Here is an 18,095-nt window from a genome sequence, read left to right on the forward strand (position 1 = left end):
GCAGGGGTGCCTGATAGCTAAAGGCTCGTCCTCCCGTTCTACTTTTATAAATTCTGGGAACTGTAAGTAAACCTGCACTCTGTGATCTGAGTGATCTATTGGGAATATATGGGACTATTAGATCCTGCAGGTATGATGGGGCTAGTCCATTTAGGGCCTTATATGTAAGTAGGAGAATTTTAAAGTCTATTCTGAATTTTACCGGAAGCCAGTGAAGAGAAGCTAAGATGGGGGAGATATGATCCCTTTTACTGATTCCTGTTAAAACTCTGGCTGCTGCATTTTGGATCAGCTGCAGGTTATTAATAGAATAATTTGGACATCCTGACAATAGTGAGTTGCAGTAGTCCAGCCTAGAAGTAACAAAAGCATGGACAAGTTTTTCAGCATCACTCTGAGAGAGGACGCTCCTAATCTTAGCGATATTACGGAGGTGAAAGAAGGCGGTCTTAGAGGTCTGTTTAATGTGATGAATAAATGACACGTCTTGATCAAAGATAACGCCGAGGTTCCTTGCAGTCGTACTGGAGGCCAAAGTAATGCCGTCCAGAGAGAGTATATTATCAGCTATTCTATTTCTAAGGTGTTTGGGGCCTAGAATAATGATCTCAGTTTTGTCTGAGTTTAATAATAAAAAATTGGAGGTCATCCAGTCCTTTATGTCCTTAAGACATGCCTGGAGTCTGGCTAACGGCTCTGTTTCTTCAGGCTTTAAGGATAAGTACAGCTGAGTGTCATCAGCATAACAATGAAAGTTTATGTCATGTTTCTGAATAATATTTCCTAGAGGGAGCATGTATAAGGTGAACAGGATCGGCCCAAGCACTGAACCTTGTGGAACACCGAGGCTAACCCTTATATATGAAGAGGAAACATTATTAACTTGAGCAAAGTGAAATCTATCTGTTAAATATGACAACAGCAACGTTGCTTTCAGGCAGGAAGTGATTCCAGTTTTTCACTTCGCCGTTTCTTGTTTGATGTGGAGCTTCTGTTCAGCAGCACTTCCTGCATCTGTTTCAAATTAAAAGCCGTGCAGCAGCCCAGAGGAAATTTCCATTAAACAGAGAAACTTTGACGTGTCTCAGTTGTAAAGATGGAAGTCGTGCCGTGCGAATGGACGATATGCTGAGTTTGACCTGTGAGCCTGTTGTTTGATGCTCATGCTGACCAGTTTTTGATATAAACGTGAAATAAACTCTGTTCTCCTCTGTTTAGATTGATCCAGAGTGGCAGACAGAAATCGAGGGACGACCATGTTTGAGAATGTCCCGACAGGTGAATCATCTCAGCTCGACGTTTCACAAAGCTCACCATCAGACTGGCAGATGTTATCATGTCCTTATTTCACATCCTGTGTTTGTCCTCAGTGTCCTCAGCGGAGCGTCAGCAGGTCCTGGGAGCTCTGGAGCGTCTCCAGGCCAAACTGGTCCAGAGGGAGGAGTGGACCCACAGTGACACCATTGGAAACCTGAGGGAGACCCTGCAGAGTCCGCTGTTCAACCACATCCTGACCCTGCAGCACTCTATCAAACAGCTCCAGAACCAGGTGAGGCAGAGAACACGTTCAGCGTCACTCAGCAAGCCCCAAAACCAGATCAGAACCAGCAGTCCTGAAAAACCCCACCCTTTGTCACATCATTGCCCCCCTGCAGTGAAACATCTGAGAACCAACAGTTCAAAAAGCAGATTTGAGCTGATGACTGACTGATGGAGCTCAATGTCAGACAGTTCAGACAGCAAGCTTAGAAGCTGTTCTTTGATATGTTACATGATCCAGCTCAGAAATCAGATCACGTCATGTGGATCCCTGTAGAAGTTTAATTGTGACTGAAGCCACTGAAAACACTGAGGAATTCACCACTAACAGTTAAATTTAAAGAACTATTTTCAAATGACCTTTTTTATTTTACTAAAACCCTGATTAAGAAAAGGGTGCAACACTGTATTACATCAAATTCATTGATATTCATACAACTTGGATATTTTCTTATTAAACTGTTATATGTAAATTGTATTCATGTGTTACATGATCAGAAGCTGGTGACAAAATGTGCTTTAGCAGAGAAGAATCAAAACAGAAAACCAGACATTTAGGAGGACTGAAACTGAATCTCAAAACAAAATTAAAACTGATTTCCTGAGGCCCGACATGACGAGGTTGTGCATGATTACACGAGCTCGAACACGAACTTTCAGTGGCTGTAACTGCAGCTTCCATACTGTGACCGGATGTCACACCATAATCTGTGTTGGTGCACAAGCAGCTGCGTCCACACTGCAGCTCTGCAGACTGCAGAACGCTTCCCGTCTGATCTGACATGTGTAACTCCGCCCAGGTGTTGACGGCCTATCGGGTATCGGCACACCGCACACCGCTGTGACCTGTCAGCGCGGCTGAGCGGGGGACGTTGGATCCCCTCTGCATCGCCATCTGTATTCAGCTCCAGCTCACTCTGACGTGGAGCCTTTACAATAAACAATCTGCAGGCCAAATTAAGATAATGGCAATAACTGACGCTGGGCTTCATATTCTAAGTGCTGCGAAGGTCAGAGCTGAGTCTATGAATGCGTCGGCAGAAGCCGGTGGAGGGTGCATGAAGCAGGGACCTCTCTCTCTCTCTCTCTCTCTCTCTCTCTTTCTTTATTTATTTTCCCTCCCTCCCCCGGCTCTGCGGATCTATCAAGCTTTAATATCTAGTGTCTTGGTTTGAGTAACGGCCTTGTCGAGGCCGTATTGATGAAATGGCTCGGGATCCTGCTCCGTCAGCCTGGCCTAAATAAGCCGCAGACTGATAAGTTTCCACAATGTGAGTGTAAAGGTCATTAATACGTTACCTGTTCAGAGAGAGAGAGAGAGCGCCTGCAGAGGAATCTATTGATTTTCTCCCCCTCCCCACCTCCTCCCCACTTACCCCGCGGCCTCCACGCTTCATTTTTTTCCTTCCATGTCTTTCTTTATTGTCGACAACGTCCTTGCATATCAGAGCACCCCCTCTGTCTCTGTTTGTCTGCCTGTCTCTGTCTGTCAGTCACCGTCTGTCTGTCTCTGTCTGTCTGATGGTAAAACCTGAAGCTGATCAGTGTTGGTGACAGTTTTTATGCTCTTTGCTTTATGGCCAAAAGTATATGAACACCTGAACCTGACTTTGTACAAGTTACCAACATGGATTTGTGGATTAGAGCCTGAAGGATAAGATCAGACACCCTCAGCATCACAGGATCCAAGAACCGTTTTCAAGAGTGTAGATACTCAACCAGAGACTCAACACCGATCGTTATCAGAAACAGGCTTATTGATCGCTACAGTGTGGAGGTTCTCTGCTGTGCTGTTTAATGAGCTCATTTATCGTTTCATGTCATGTGTCAGTCAGTCAGCTGTGCTTTACTCTGTACAGCAGCAAAGCATCTCCTGTCTGACAAACCTCCTCCCCCTTCCCCTTCTCCTCCTCCTCCTCCTCCTCCTCCTCCTCCTCTGTAGCTGAGCTGTATGCCTCCTGATGCCCGCAGTGAGATCAGTTTCTCTAGAAAGGGTCAGCTGATCATGAGCGCTGTTAATCCAGCCAGCAGCTCAGCCGCGCCCACCCTGTCCGCCTCCTCCTCTGTCCTGACCAATGGCTCATCTCTGCCCATCCATCAGACTCCGCCCCTGACTGACCTCCTGCAGAGGTGGATCCTTGCTGCAGCCAAGGTGGGCGGAGCCACAACTCACACAGAAGCACACCTGCACAGCACACAGCATGCATGTACACATGAGCTAAACTGTACTGCTTGTTGTTGATCATGAATGTGCGTGCAGGGTCGCCACACGGAGCTCATCAGTCTGACTCGGCCTCTCTCTGGAGGTCTGGGCTTCAGCGTGGTCGGTCTGAATCCAGCAGGAAGCAGCAGTCAGGGTGTCTTCGTCAAACACGTCCAGCCCGGAGGCATCGCTCACAGGTTCGCTGCTAAAACTTCTCAGCGCCTGCGAGACGTTACGTCACCGCGATTGTTTGTTCTCTGTCTGCTTCCAGAGACTTTGTAGCTGTAATAATTTTGGCCAGTATTCCATTTTAAATTTGTATAAATGAAACTCCAAGCTGTACAGCTGGTCTGTGCCGCAGCTTGTTGTTGATCATGAATATTACAGACATGCAGAGACAACACACGAGTAAGACGAGCATGAGTAGTTTGGCAACTATGGTTAAATTCATGTTCTTTGATTAGATTTTCAGTCAAAACTTTCTATCAATGCATCTCCTCTTTAAAGTTACTCACTGAAAGCTAACCAAGCAGCAGTGTAGCTGCTAATGCTGAAACGGTCAGTCACTCAGTTGTTTGTGTTACTGACTGATGTTGTGTCGCGACTGCAGGGACGGCCGACTGCAGGAGCGGGACCAGATCCTGGTGATAAACGGCAGCCCTCTGGAGCCGGGGATCAGCCAGCAGCAGGCCCTCACCCTCCTGCAGCAGCCCGGAGAGACGGTGGAGCTGGTGGTGACCAGGGACCGCCCCCTCGACACGTCATCACAGCCTGCCGCTGCCATCAGCACGGTAAGAAAAGTCTGCAATCTTGTTGGTGCTTGTTGTTTGTATTTTTTAAGCAGGCCAGCTGTTTCCCCTGCGTCCCCTGCCTCCAGTCTTCATGCTAAGCTAGGCTAACCATGTCCCAACTCCTGACTCTGCTGTCAGTGTATTCACTGACACATTGAACTTTTCCTTTAATTTGAAAATCAGTGAAGAAATATCAGAAAAATCCCTCTCTTTCTTGTTTTTTTTTTTTTTTTTTTTTTAATAAGTCAAGTGACTCGATTTGGGATCCTGGCCTCGGACTTGAAAAACCCTCATCAATCTTCATTTTTATGTTTAGCCTCAGTTTAAGAAGAGACGTTTAAAGTGCTAATGGATTTAAGTTTCTGTCAAATTCTAAAGCTTTTCTGATAGATTTCTTCTCTGGTCAAGTTAGCTTAGATTTTTAAATCTGGAATAAAAGATGCAGTTTAACTCCAGATGGGTCTGTCTCCTCTGACACTAAACTTTTATTGTTGGTTGTTTGAGACAAACAGAAAAACGGGTCATTTAAAAATCTTTAGCATCCATTTTATGAAATGCAAAAAATCGATATTAAGTGTTTAATTTCTCTAAAATGATGATGTCCAGAATGTTAAAGTGTCAGACTTCTCTGTTGTACATTTACAATCAGTTACCTGGTGCATGTTGGGCTACAAAACCAGATGTCAGCTTGAAAGCTTAAAGGAAAATTGAATCCTGAGTTTGCACATTTCTTGATTGTTGTTGTTTTATGGCTGATCTTAAACCAGCAGCCCCGTAGAGTTGTGGAGCATCGCTGGAATCAGATTTATACTGTACTGAGTGTTCAGCCAGCTACACACACACACACACACACACACACACACACACACACACACAAACAGCGCAGCTTGGCTGTCACTCAAAACAAGCGTTGCAGAGAGGACGTCAATCATAACTGGAGGTCACTTTGAGTCCACGCCTCTGAATCAGAGTGAGACCTCCTGCTTATGATGAGCCGTAAGTCTGCTGACATAGACTCAGGTGATTTTTATGACCTTAAAGCCTATAGGAAATCAGGTTAGTGCTCCACTCGCAGCATCGCTCCTGACAATATGTGTTTAAGTCTGCAGAGGTGCGATCAATGAATGTTGACATGATGGGCGAGTCAAAGACTGGCAGCGAGTGCAGAGGGACGGGAGGAAGTGATGCAGTTATAACTGGGACAACATCACCTGGGGTGGAGTTGGATGAAGAAGGTGAGGGAGGCCCGGTGAAACTTTTGTTTACTGGACTGTTGAGTGGAGCTCGTCTTACTCGTAACAGCTGTCTCCATAGCAGCAGTAAACCAACAACCAAAAAACAGGGAATATCCTGACCTCAATGTTTCCCTCCTGAGCATCGGAGCTTCTTGCCTGCAGCTCTTTGAGTTCCACTTCATGTGTATAAATACTGATCTCTACTAGTGACTGACTTGAAGCATTTCCATTGTTTATATATGAACTGCATGTCCATTGGAGGGTCACTGGAGCCTATCACGGAGGTGGGGTCTGCCCCAGACTGAGAGAAACAGCCATTCAGGCTCACATCACTGCTGATTCAGGTTTGGACTGTGGGAGGAAACACATGAGAACAGGAAGCTCCATGCAGAGAGGCCTCAGCCGGCCGGTGGGTTCTCCGACAAACCTTTTGAAAGCGAGGCAACAGTCCTAACCAGTTTATCAGAGCTTGTCTTAATCCATAGAAGGATATTCGTGGTTGTAAAATGTGAGAAAAACAGTGATGTCCTCGCCAAACTGACATGTGATTGGAAGAACGTAGAAGTTTCTGTCAGGTGGGTTCGAGTTGGTTTCATCCACAGACGAAATCAGAGAAAAGAGGAGCAACAGGATCGGTTTTTGCTGAAGATACAGACAGAAGAATCACCAGCTCCTTACAGTCATGTTGTAGAAAACGTTAAAGCACACCAGGGTTATCGGACCGAACAGGTGAGAAGGCGTGAAATTGTTTGAGACCTCTGACTTTTAGCTCAGCAGAGTAAAAGGTCTCAGTGAGGAAAATGGTGTGGCGACAAAGTGGAGCAGGTCTGGACTGTTAATGTGGGCTGAGGACCACAGGTTAGTCTCAGCTGTAATCATTCTGCTGCGCTCTATTGTCGGCTCATTATCACACAGAATTACACTGTCCCTCTTGTTTGTTACCCTTCTCCTCCTCCTCCTCCTCCTCCTGCCTCGTTGGATCCGGGCCATGTCCTGCATACCAGGCCTCCGATCCTCCCGCTTTTGTTTTATTCATGTCCCGCTTCTATTGAGGTCACGTTTAATGGAGCTGCCGGCATAAAGAAACACAACTGTGGTTTGGATTTTACTGCTGTTGTCTGGCCGGGTTGACTCTCGTGTCTCCTGAGGCCAGGACTGCTCTGCTGGGCACATTCAGGCATCCCTGACCTGCCATCACAGCTGATGTTCTGTCCAGCCTCTCAGCTCCTCCGTCAGCTCCGCCCGGTGCTCTAACGTCACTCATAAAGATGGGTATAAATCATTGAGTCCGATATGATTTCACAGCCTTTTGTCTATTGACTGAATATTTTTCCCACAGTCGATTAGGATGATGTGTCGTCGGTGCACTCTGGAGTATAGAGTTAATTTATGGCTCTCTTAAAAATGATGAAAAACAGAAAGAACAGAGATAAAATAAAAAAACAAGAAATTGTGCACTTAAAGAAACCTGAAGGGGCTAAAACTGCTCCGGTCAAGCGCAAATGAACTGAAGAACAACTGGACTAAGTGTACTCAGTAATTCTCTGACTCGATCCTGCTCAGGTCGACTAAAGCTGAGCAAATACTCAACCTGTTCTGGGCTTGGGTTTCTCTTTCAGGCCAGCGGTACGAGAACTTTGTCTGCCGTTTGTTTCATATCGTTCACTTTTGCCATTTTGCTTTTGCCGGAGGAGAAGGAGGCCTTGGAACAAAATCCTTTCACTGAAGTCTTCCAGTGATTTGGTGCTGCACTTTGACAAAGCTGGAGTACTTTTACCCTCTTAGACTTTACCGTCTTAAACCCTCTGAACTGGCTCACGGGGTCGTCCTGATAAAGCAGCAGAAAATGTTCTAATGTTCGTAGCTTACTGCTGTTGACAGAAACTGAAAATCTCACCTCCAGTTCCGACTGAAGAGATGACCTGTGAACATTTACTCACCCAGACTTTTGTTTTTTCTCCCCTTGATGCATCACCACAACAAGCTGCTGCTGCAGTGTCCCTTTTTATTTCTGAGATCAGGTGACAGACATCATCAGCGAGGTGGAGCATTGATCTGAATAATATCCTGTTTTGTGTGCATGTTTGAGAACAGAGAGAAGAACATCATTAGATCACCCTGTGGTCTGCGGCCAGCTTTATGTTCATGGCTTCATATAAAGTCTCCACTGTGTGCAGGTGAAACAGGGCTGTAAACTGGTCTTGAGGCTTTTTGAACTTGCTTTGTGCTGACCGAGCTCTCAGACAGAATGCTAGCAGCTAACACTGTGGTCTCTGGGTCTGCAGGGGTCACACTAAGACTTGATCCACAACAGGTTTATGCTGATATAAACAGACAACAAGCTACACCTCAGTGTTCATCTTAATGTCACTATGACTTACCTGTTTTACCACACAATAACATAGAAACACAAATGTAGTTTGAGAGCAGAAGCAGAGGAAATCCAGCACCTTCAGCAGCTGCGGTAAACCATCTGCACTGACGGATCCTCTTCTGTGAAAGAGTGAACTTCTGATGGCGAGCAAAGCATTCAACATGTTGAGTGTGATTCGACTTTATCAGACAAGCAGCTTCAAACAGCCAATCGGCTGAGGAGGAGGCTTGTTTCATTAGACAGACCAGAACCTGGTCTATCAGATCAGAGCTGTAATAAGAGACCGCAGCCACCTGTGTGTGTGTGTGTGTGTGTGTCTCATTGATCAGCAGCTGCTATCAGAGAGCAGGAAATGCCCTCAGCTGGTAATTACTTGCTGAGGTTCAGTTTAACAAACCTTCACCTCTGGACAGATAAGCAGCTCTGTGAGTCGGCTGCTCAGCCACCGACAGGAAACACAAACATAAAACGAGTCTAACGATTTGTGAATTCACGAATCCGTTTTCACTGCATTGATCTGCTAAAGGAGATAATTGGATCAAACCGTTCAGCCTTCAGCAGTAACTGTAATAAAAAGCTTAAATTCCTGAAGTGCAGCATCTTAACTCTACAGACGACAGATTTTCAAAGCCAAAATTCAGTCACATATTGAGTTTTTAACAAAGCAAAAGAAGCTTGACGCAGAAAACGACTGCAAGTAAAATGAAAGTACTGTTAAAGAAAAATCTAAACTTGGGTAAGGAGCTTTGTTGTTATTAACAGGATGAATCTCATTCACAATCTTCAATGCTTCTGCTTCTTTAACATGTGGCTGAGCTCTTTAATTACTGCTGGACTCCAGCTTCTTCACCACCTCGTTCACGTCTCTGTCTGAAGGATCAGTGGGGTCACGTGGAGGAAATTGAGCTGGTGAACGACGGATCTGGTTTGGGCTTCGGCATCGTGGGAGGGAAGACGACTGGGGTGGTGGTCAGAACGCTCGTCCCAAACAGTGTGGCTGACAAAGTAAGTTAGTGCCTGCCGGTGAGTATGAATCATACAACCAAACCTCGATGTCAGGGTCTGTTGCAATGATTTTAGCTTTAGACTTATTACATAATAATAATAATAATAATAATATTAGGCTCGTTTAGCCACATGACACCAGTGGCTGCTGGCACCGCAGTCTGACACAACAAAACAGAACTGAGGTGCCAGTACTCCAGATATAAACTTCAGTCGCCATTACTACAGTATTTACTGCACTGTAAAATGTCTGACAACGATCAGATTCAGCTGCAAGCTAAATCCAAACTCCATTATTGCTTCAAATATCTCTGCTGACGTCTATTGTAACTTCGTGCATTTCTACAAACTGCAGTTGGCTGAGACATTAACACACATACTCCCACACTGACTGAAATAAGAAGGTAATACTGTGAACATTGCGTTGAATTAAAGCAGTATAAATGTAAAATATGCTCAACTGGTTTGAACATTATGTAACAAGCACCAGGATTTTATCCTCTTTTCATTTCTTTACTTTTATCCTCTTTTCATTTCTTTACTTGGCCAGTATTTGGAAGCAGGCCTTTATTTTGTGGCTGCAGTCAAATTTGAAACCTCTGCAGCACTTTATGTAAATCATTACTTTCCCTCTGATCGGCTCTCATGCACCTTCCCCCCTCTCGTCCAATCAGGACGGGCGTCTACGCACAGGTGACCACATCCTGTGCATCGGATCGACGCCCACCACCGGCCTCACCAGCGACCAGGTTGTCAAGGTGCTGCAGGGGTGCGGGAGTCGTGTGACCATGCTGATTGCCAGGGACCCCCAGGGTCAGAGGTCAACAGCCCCTCCTCCCCCACCACCTCCAGACTCCGCCCCCATCTCCTCCTTACCCCCCCGACCGCCTGACCTGCCTCAACGCCGGCTCAGCAAGACGGTGGGCAGTTTGAATTATTACATATTGATCATTTTGGAGTTATGAGGTTGTCAGTGAATTTCTGTTGATTAAACAAATTATGAGAGCCTTTGTGTCTTTGCTGCAGAAGACAGTTTGTCTTCCCTTTGTCTCTTCACTTTGTGCTTTCTGTGCTGCTGGTCAGGGAGGGCTGAAATATATGAAGTGTGTGTGTGTTTGGTTTCAGCCCAACCTGGAGGGATATGAGATCCATGAGGTTCCTTTAACCAAGAAGGAGGGCCAGAGCCTCGGCATCTCCATCGTCGGCTACAACCCCCTGACGAGCCAAGGTAGGACAGGAACACACAAACCGAACAAACACCCCCACATTTAACTTTTCCTTCCACTGTACACGTGTGTAGGGTACACCTCTTCACAATAAAAGCTTCAGACTGAAGGGGGTGTTGATCCTGGCTTTTTATTGTGAAACAACTGTACAGAGCTTCTACATTTTGTGATGCACATCATAAGCACATGCAGCAAATCAATGACAGATTTCATGTTTTCTCCATACTGTGCAGCTCTGTTTTTAAGGTCGCAACCTAAACTGTCTCTCTGTCTGCCTGTCTCTCTGTCTGTGTGACTTTTTGTCTCTTTGTCTCTCTGTCTGCCTGCATGTCTGTCTGCGTGTCCCCCCTGTGTTCAGATGCAGTAGGTGTCTTCGTGAAACATGTGGTTCCAGGCAGCGCTGCAGATCAGAGTGGAAACATTCGAATCCATGACCGACTGATTGCTGTAAGAAGCTGCTCTGTGTGTGTGTGTGTGTGTGACCTGATTTAATCTCTTATGTGTACCTACATGTACACCCTAACAATGAGACGTTTCTTTAAACACTGAAGACCTGATCTAAGCTTTTCCAAGCTTATGTTGTCCCTCCTCATCTTTCTCTTTGTCCTCATGTCTGTCTCTGCAGTTGGATGGTGTCAGTCTACACGGTCTGACCAATCAGGAGGTGCTGGAGGTGATGAAGAGGACGGGTGAGACTGTGGTTCTCTCTGTTGTCAGAAAGAAAGCCAGAGGCCTGGAGAGATCCCTGGACAAAGGTAGACAGACAGAGGTTGACTTAAGCATTCGGTTCCTCAGTCCTCCATACTGACAGAGGACAGTAAACGGTAGACGAGCAACGTGCCGTCGGAAAGTTTGAAAAGTAAAGTTACCGGAGCAAACTGGGAGTTAAAAACACACACTTCAGTTGTCTTCTGGGCATTGAGGTGGCCCTGAGTTTCTGGGCCCTGAGGGTCTGGGCCCCTGGATGTTGGTTATCAAGTCTCAACCCCATTAAGAAACATTCTCATTTTTCACATTGAACCAAAGTGTTGCCCCAGCAGACCAGCTAGCAGCCGCAGTTCTGTCATGGTGATGTTGTCTCATAGTCCAGCATAGCAAAGTGTGAGCAGATCATCTCACAAATCACAAGATCGTCTTTATGATTACAGTGCTGGACTTAAAAATGAGACGTTAAAAGTAGGAGACCTGTTTGGTATGACGGTGAACAGTGAGGGAAGTTAACTCTCTGTGTTAAACTTATCAGAGTTTTGCTTCCTATTTCCTGTCTGAAGCCTCTGTGCTCTCACCCAGATTAAGATGACAAATTTGTTTACAGCTCGGTGTAATTTTCCCCAAACTCTCCGCTGCAAACGTGTGATTCCTCCTCCACCAGCGTCCAGAGAGATTAATTCACTCGGTTCGGGGTCATTTTTTTGTCTTGCGATCGGCTGGCGGCCTGCACTGGTCAGCCTCCAGGCCAGAGAGAAGCAAGTGATTTTTTAAAAACGAAGAGGAGTGCAGGGCTCTTATCTCCTCCAGACGTCTTTTATTTCATTACTGAGGAAACACAGAGGACTGGAAACCAGCTGAGTTCAGCCTGCACTCTCAAGTTGCTCACATTCTGCTCATTTCTGTGGCTCTCTTATCTACACAGACTCAAAGTAAACTTCAGTTTTATAGATCACCAACAGAAATGATCAGTCAGGAGGTCAAAGGTCCGAGCAGCCTGCACCCTGCACAGGGGCCACAGGCTGAAGGGCCCCAGATGATCTGTAACTGTCAGTGTCTCCAAGAACATACTCAAGAAACAAATGCTAGAGATGGACGAAATGCATATGATTGTGTGTGTGTGTGTGTGTGTGTGTGTGTGTCAGTGGAGAGGGAGTCGTCTCGTGTGTCATTGAGGAGGTCGTTGGATATGAAGACTCGCTCGTCGGGGTTTGGTGTTATGACATCAAAGCTTGAAACAACGTACTCCAACACAGCACAGCTAACACAAGGTGAGCATGTCTGCGCAAGCACACACACAAACACACACACACACACTATTTCGTCACTTAGAAAACTGAACATTAACATTTCCTAAGAAGACTGGACCTTAAAACTCGTCATCACTCGAGTTTTGGTGTGAGGAGCTCCTGCAGTTGTGTCAGCTCAGGCCTCTAACAGCTGAATTATTTCCTCTCTTTTTATTCCTCATTAGCTTTGCTAAGTGGCCAAAATGCCACGCTAACACTTAGCACGCCGCCTGCCTGCTCCTGGCCAACAGATGTAAAGTGTCCGAGCTGTCTGACAGACTCGCAGCGATGTATTACCCTGTTTATTCAGCCAAACGCTGCAGATTAATTGCACTGTGAAGGCAGAGGTTAGCAATGCTAATTTAATCAGAGGCTGTTGTTGTAACACCGCCAGACCTGCTGCAAAATAGCTCAACATGTGAGGAGATTTGTGAGAACATGCTGGCGTTTTTCTTTAGCTCAGCAGACGTGGTTTCCTCCCTGAAATGAGCCTAAAGGGTCGGAGTTCAGACCGACGGCTGCTCGGCAGCGTCGCTCTGTAATCTGCTCTGACTGTCAGTGTTTCACGTTCAGACTCCTGCAGTCTCTCTGCCGTGGAAAACCCATTTATTCTGCTCAGATTTCAGAAGGCATCAGACGTTTGTGTGTGTGTGCAGATGTGTTAAACACACACACATTCAGAGTAGAAATTGCTTACTTTACAGTTTGCATTTGAGTCATTTAGCTTCTAACTGGTGAATTCCAATGAGGTGAACATCAGCCTGGAGCAGAGATGTAGTGAACTACAAAACAGGTTTCAACTCTGCTGCAGTACTACAAGATGTGTAACACTTTAAATTCATCACAGTCAGTACTAGTAGTACTTTGGCTGCACTGAAGCACTACTGCAGTATGAGTACAGAACAGCAGTCATGGGCCCGATGGCGACACGACGTCCGTCGCTGTGGGTTTGTTAGCTGATGCTGGCTCGTTACAAAACTTTCTCCAACCGTTCATTTTGTACTGTATCACTTTGTACTCGTGTTAGCAGAAGTGCACGCAGCACTTGAAGAGGCCTGTTGAATGGACAGTCTGTGTTGTCTGTGTTGAGTGGTGCGGCATACTGCACATGCTCATTAGTGTGTCTCCCTATAGCCCCGCCCACACTATAGCATATTAGTTTTAAAGCTGTAAAATCCTGTCGATTAAATCTCATCATACAGAGTGAAAGTGTGTGTTGGCTGTTGATTCTTCAGACTGGGCCTGTTCAGCCAGGTGATGATGTTTTAAGTGTCTGATTAGGTTTGTTGCTCCTCACTCACGGGTTACTCTGGCCTTACATCTATTACAAATTGCATGTGAGGAACATGTTAGCTTGAACATGACCTTATTGCTCTGCGCGTACAACATCTTTTTATCAACGCTAATGCGTAAAACGGACCGGCTCGGAATCTGAGACACTGACCGACTGGTCTCCGGCTGATTCCAGTCCCTGGCTGGTCGATCGGTGACGGGTACATATAATATTCTCCTACAAATAACTAGAAATGGACATGCAAGCACATCATCATGTACTAAGTCTTTTGTTAAGTACTGCAAGACGTCGCATGTCTCTTGAAACTGTGTTTTTGCTGCAGTACTGCTGCTGTGTTTGCATCATTACAGTTTCGTGTTACAGCACTGGAGGCTCTGCTTTTGATGAGCTGCAGGAAGCTGCTGTGTTTTAATGGCTAAACTGTGATTTTACATCTGTTCCACTGCTTACACGAGCTGTCTTCTATCTGTGTGTGTGTGTGTGTGTGTGTGTGTGTGTGTCTGTGTGTGTGTGTGTGTGCGTAGCTACAGAGGCAGAACTCAGAGCTAAATGGGAGGCGGCCCTGGGACCACAGTACCAAGTTCTGGTGAGGTCACACAGTTTGTTGTTTGTCCTGGATGCTCAGCACTGATGAGTGTAAGGATCCTTTCAACCCCACGTGTGTGTGTGTGTGTGTGTGTTGTCAGGTAGTGAAGTTGGATCCCGTCATTGAAGATGATGCAGAGCTGCAGAAATCATCCAAGGTGAGAAACTGAAGCTCCACTCCTGTAAAGCTTCAGACTGACAGACTGGATTTGTGTTTGATCCTGGATCTTCCTGCCTTGTGTTGATGTGCGTAGCTGCTGCCCATCCACACTCTGCGTCTTGGCGTCGAGCTGGACTCGTTCGATGGTCACCACTACATCTCCTCTGTGGCCCCTGGGGGCCCTGTGGACAAACACGGGCTCTTGAGACCAGAGGATGAACTCCTGGAGGTAAATGATGTGGAGCAAAATGCAGCTGTTGCTGGACGTTCGACCAGTTTTTGGAGATGTTTCTTACTTTATTAGTTCAGAACAAAAGCTGGAAGTGGAGGTTGCTACAGACGGTAGCTTAGCGATATAAAAAATGGCAGCTTTTTGCAGGGTGACATGTGAGTGACGGCCCCCTGGCCAGTCTGCCGTGCTGTGCCGTCAGCTTTTAGTGTCAATTGTTGCCAAACAAGTAGCAGATTTTGTCTACAATGGATAAAGAAAGAGAACAAGTGGCGGAGCTGAGCCAGTGGAAAGTGTGTATGATCTCGATCCTGAGAGGTACCAGAAGGTCAAAAGCTCAGATCCCCGTAGACGTGAGAGTCGTGACTCTGTGGTGGCTGCACACACTGAATGCTCTAACTGTTCATGTCATAACTTTCTAATTTAGTCAACCGTCACTGTCATTATTTTTGACTGAAAATGACCTTTTTGTGAATGTTGCACCAGCTTAATTCAGTAGCCTTGAATGAACCGCAGTCGTCTCCTGTGAGCACATGGCTGAATCATCCAGCCGTCACATCTGAACTCCGAGCTCGAGAACGTTTCAGAGTTTTGTGGCTCTTTGGTGTGTGTGCGCGTGTGTGCAGGTGAACGATGTTCAGCTGTACGGCAAGTCTCGTCGGGAAGCGGTGTCCTTCCTCAAAGAGGTGCCTCCGCCGTTCACCCTGGTCTGCTGCCGACACCCGACCTCCGAGCTGGAGCCACAACCTGAATCTGAATCTGAACCAGAGACTGAACCAGCAGTGCGACTTGGACCTCAACCAGGACCAGGAAGACAATCGCAATCCAGTGTGGAGGAGGTGAGAGTGTGTGTCGCGCACACACATACGCATACACGCACACACACACGCGCACACACCTGACCTGCTGCGTCGTATTTGTTCAGATGGAGCTGAAGCTGTCGTCGATGCTCTGCGGTCCCACAGAAAACAGGGAGGACACCAGTGAACAGCAGCAGGCAGCGAGACAGGTAGCCTGTCTCACGCTCTCTAGTGTCTCACTGCATGCAAATCAGGCAGTCGTGAAAGTGGAAATGTTTATTGGATTCGACTGAGAGGTGAAATCATGTTTTGGGAGAAATAGACGTGTGAACATTCAGTTTTTACTGTCGTCTGTTCGCAGATAAACTGAATGTTTATCAGATAAACATTCAGTTTGTAAACTAATGTTTATTTGATTCTGTGGTGAAAAACTGCTGGTTCTGACAGCTGGCAGATGGATTTGATTGAACTTTGAATATTTCTGTTGTCACCTGTGCGTGTCAGCAGCAGGTGTCTCCTGTAAAGGAGGTGTCGACAGAGGAGACGATGCACTACAAACAGGAGGAGGAGGGGGAGGAGGAGCAGGATGAAGATGAAGATGAAGATGAAGATGAAGATGAAGATGAAGGGGAGCTCGCTCTGTGGTCTCCTGACGTTCAGGTGTTGCAGCTGCAGAAGGAAAGAGACAAGGGCCTCGGCTTCAGCATCCTGGACTACCAGGTGACAACAGCCCTGTCCCTGTCCACCTGTCTGTCTGTCCAACTGTCTGTCCATCTGTCTGTCGTACTTTTGCCAAAGTTATCTTCATCCGCCTTCGATGATGTGACTACGCCGCCTGCTGGTGTGTAGAGTTATTTCGTCTCAGGCAGGCACAGATCGTACTAGTTGGTGGTTGGCTGTAGCTTCTGCGGTGCGTTCATGTTCACCCTTTCGGCCCCGACACGACGACGTGAGGGGACAGCGGTTGGCTTCATCGTCACTGCTGGTCCTTTGAAGTCCGACCAGTTTGTCTGCGGCTTAACGTGTTAGCATCGTTCATTAAACTCCCTACATTAGAGATGAGCTGCTCCTTCTTGCTTAAGGCAGGCACCAGACCCCAGTCAGATCCGGAGGTGTCATGGAGGGGTTTCGTGGGTCCACGTCAGACCATCTGTGGCGACTAAGATCCTGTACCTCACGGTGAATCGCTGACCCACAGCAGTGCTGCTGAAAACACTATCTTGTTTGTTCCTCTCTGAGCGAGTAACAGACTTGAGAATCATCGCCGTCTGGGGAGAAGTTTTGGGAAACCCTCTTGTGTTTTCTTCCCCCACCCTGCTTCAGCACTTTATCTTAAGGCACAGCTTCACCTCCAAGACCTCTGCCTCCTCCTCCTCCTCCTGCTGCTCCTGCAGCTGAGGCGGAGGGGGAAGCTGCGGGTTAACTCCCTGTTGGTCTGCATCCCTGTCAGCCTGCACATACAGCATGTGCCCAGGGGGCCTGTGTGTGTGTGTGTGTGTGTGTGTGTGTGTGTGTGTGTGTGTGTGTGGTGAAAATCATTATTTTTCTTTAGAAGGAAACATTTGAACTACATGATAAGAAAAGAGAAATTAACACTTAAAGTTCATTTACATGTAATCACATGGAATAATCTGGCAGCCCGAAGCTGCGTGTGTGTGTGTGTTTGTGTGTGTGTGTTTTCAGCTAACTCAGTCGCTCCTGCTCGTCAGGATGGAGAAGACGTTTTCTCTCTGTGTAGAAATAATTAACATGAAGAGTTTTGCAGATAAAATGTTGTTATCTGCTGCTCAGAATCAGGTTTCACATAGATAGATAGATAGATAGATGGATGGATACTTTATTGATCCCGAGGGAAATTCAATCTGCTGCTAGAAGGAATCTGCTTTGGTGCATAACAATAAGAAATAAACGATGAACAAGAAATAAAAGAAGACATAAAGCACAGAATAAATCAAGAATCATAAGATAAAAATTCAGATGGAATAGAGCTAAAATAAATCTATCCATAAGTAGTTAGGAGTTACGATTCAGTGTGTTATCATATGTTAAGTTACTGTTTATTGTAATTTTTTGAAATCCAGTTTTAGGAAAACTGTTCTCGTATAAAGAACAGATCTGCACATGTAATGTCCAACTTCCTGGCACTACTTTCTGTGCAAAAGGGATTAACGTTGCCAGCAAAAATATAAACTACATTAAATAAAAGAAAATCAAAATCAACAGTCTGTAAATATTCTAACTCACTTGTACAGCTTGACCAGCTGTGTTTCCGCCTACAAGGAGAACCATTAAAAACTATAGAAATATATAGAATAGAATAAATGACATTAGCATGTAGAAATGAGTGTTTTTGTTCAGCACGGAGCCATAAGTCGTTCATCAGTGAGTTGGCAGGGAGACGACTTCCTGCTCAGTATCTGTGAGGTCAGGATCAGTGCTGTGCATCTGGATGTCGGGGCATCAGGAGGCCTCCAGGGGCCCCTGTGAGCGAACATAAAACGGGACCTGATTGTTCAGGTCTGAGCTCTGAGGCTCAGATCATCTTTTACCAGGACTCCCGGTCTGAGCCGGCCTCCGGTTTCACTGGGTGGACACAGAGATTCAGTCAGTGCTCACCACTTCCAGTTTCACCATAACTAATAAAATATTTAGTTTTA

The 18,095-nt window shown here is 46.2% G+C and overlaps 1 protein-coding gene across 9 annotated transcripts in view; it reads left to right on the top strand.

Annotated features, from left to right (window-relative positions):
• patj (PATJ crumbs cell polarity complex component) overlaps positions 1-18,095 on the top strand; it is a 69,998-nt gene that overhangs the window by 4,614 nt on the left and 47,289 nt on the right. For 6 of the 9 annotated variants that reach the window (XM_046392727.1, XM_046392728.1, XM_046392734.1 and 3 more), the window contains exons 2-18: positions 1,219-1,278; positions 1,371-1,549; positions 3,482-3,691; positions 3,800-3,939; positions 4,353-4,533; positions 9,019-9,147; positions 9,822-10,067; positions 10,273-10,375; positions 10,732-10,820; positions 10,999-11,128; positions 12,227-12,352; positions 14,189-14,250; positions 14,351-14,407; positions 14,504-14,638; positions 15,265-15,477; positions 15,564-15,647; positions 15,943-16,158. In XM_046392727.1, coding sequence (XP_046248683.1) covers positions 1,257-1,278; positions 1,371-1,549; positions 3,482-3,691; positions 3,800-3,939; positions 4,353-4,533; positions 9,019-9,147; positions 9,822-10,067; positions 10,273-10,375; positions 10,732-10,820; positions 10,999-11,128; positions 12,227-12,352; positions 14,189-14,250; positions 14,351-14,407; positions 14,504-14,638; positions 15,265-15,477; positions 15,564-15,647; positions 15,943-16,158 — 2,322 coding nt within the window. In that variant the 5' untranslated portion in view covers positions 1,219-1,256. The remainder of the gene's footprint in view (positions 1-1,218; positions 1,279-1,370; positions 1,550-3,481; positions 3,692-3,799; positions 3,940-4,352; positions 4,534-9,018; positions 9,148-9,821; positions 10,068-10,272; positions 10,376-10,731; positions 10,821-10,998; positions 11,129-12,226; positions 12,353-14,188; positions 14,251-14,350; positions 14,408-14,503; positions 14,639-15,264; positions 15,478-15,563; positions 15,648-15,942; positions 16,159-18,095) is intronic. The other 3 variants (XM_046392732.1, XM_046392735.1, XM_046392736.1) reach the window with 3 other exon arrangements.

Source organism: Scatophagus argus, chromosome 6, assembly GCF_020382885.2.
Source record: "Scatophagus argus isolate fScaArg1 chromosome 6, fScaArg1.pri, whole genome shotgun sequence".
Taxonomy (NCBI): domain Eukaryota; kingdom Metazoa; phylum Chordata; class Actinopteri; family Scatophagidae; genus Scatophagus; species Scatophagus argus.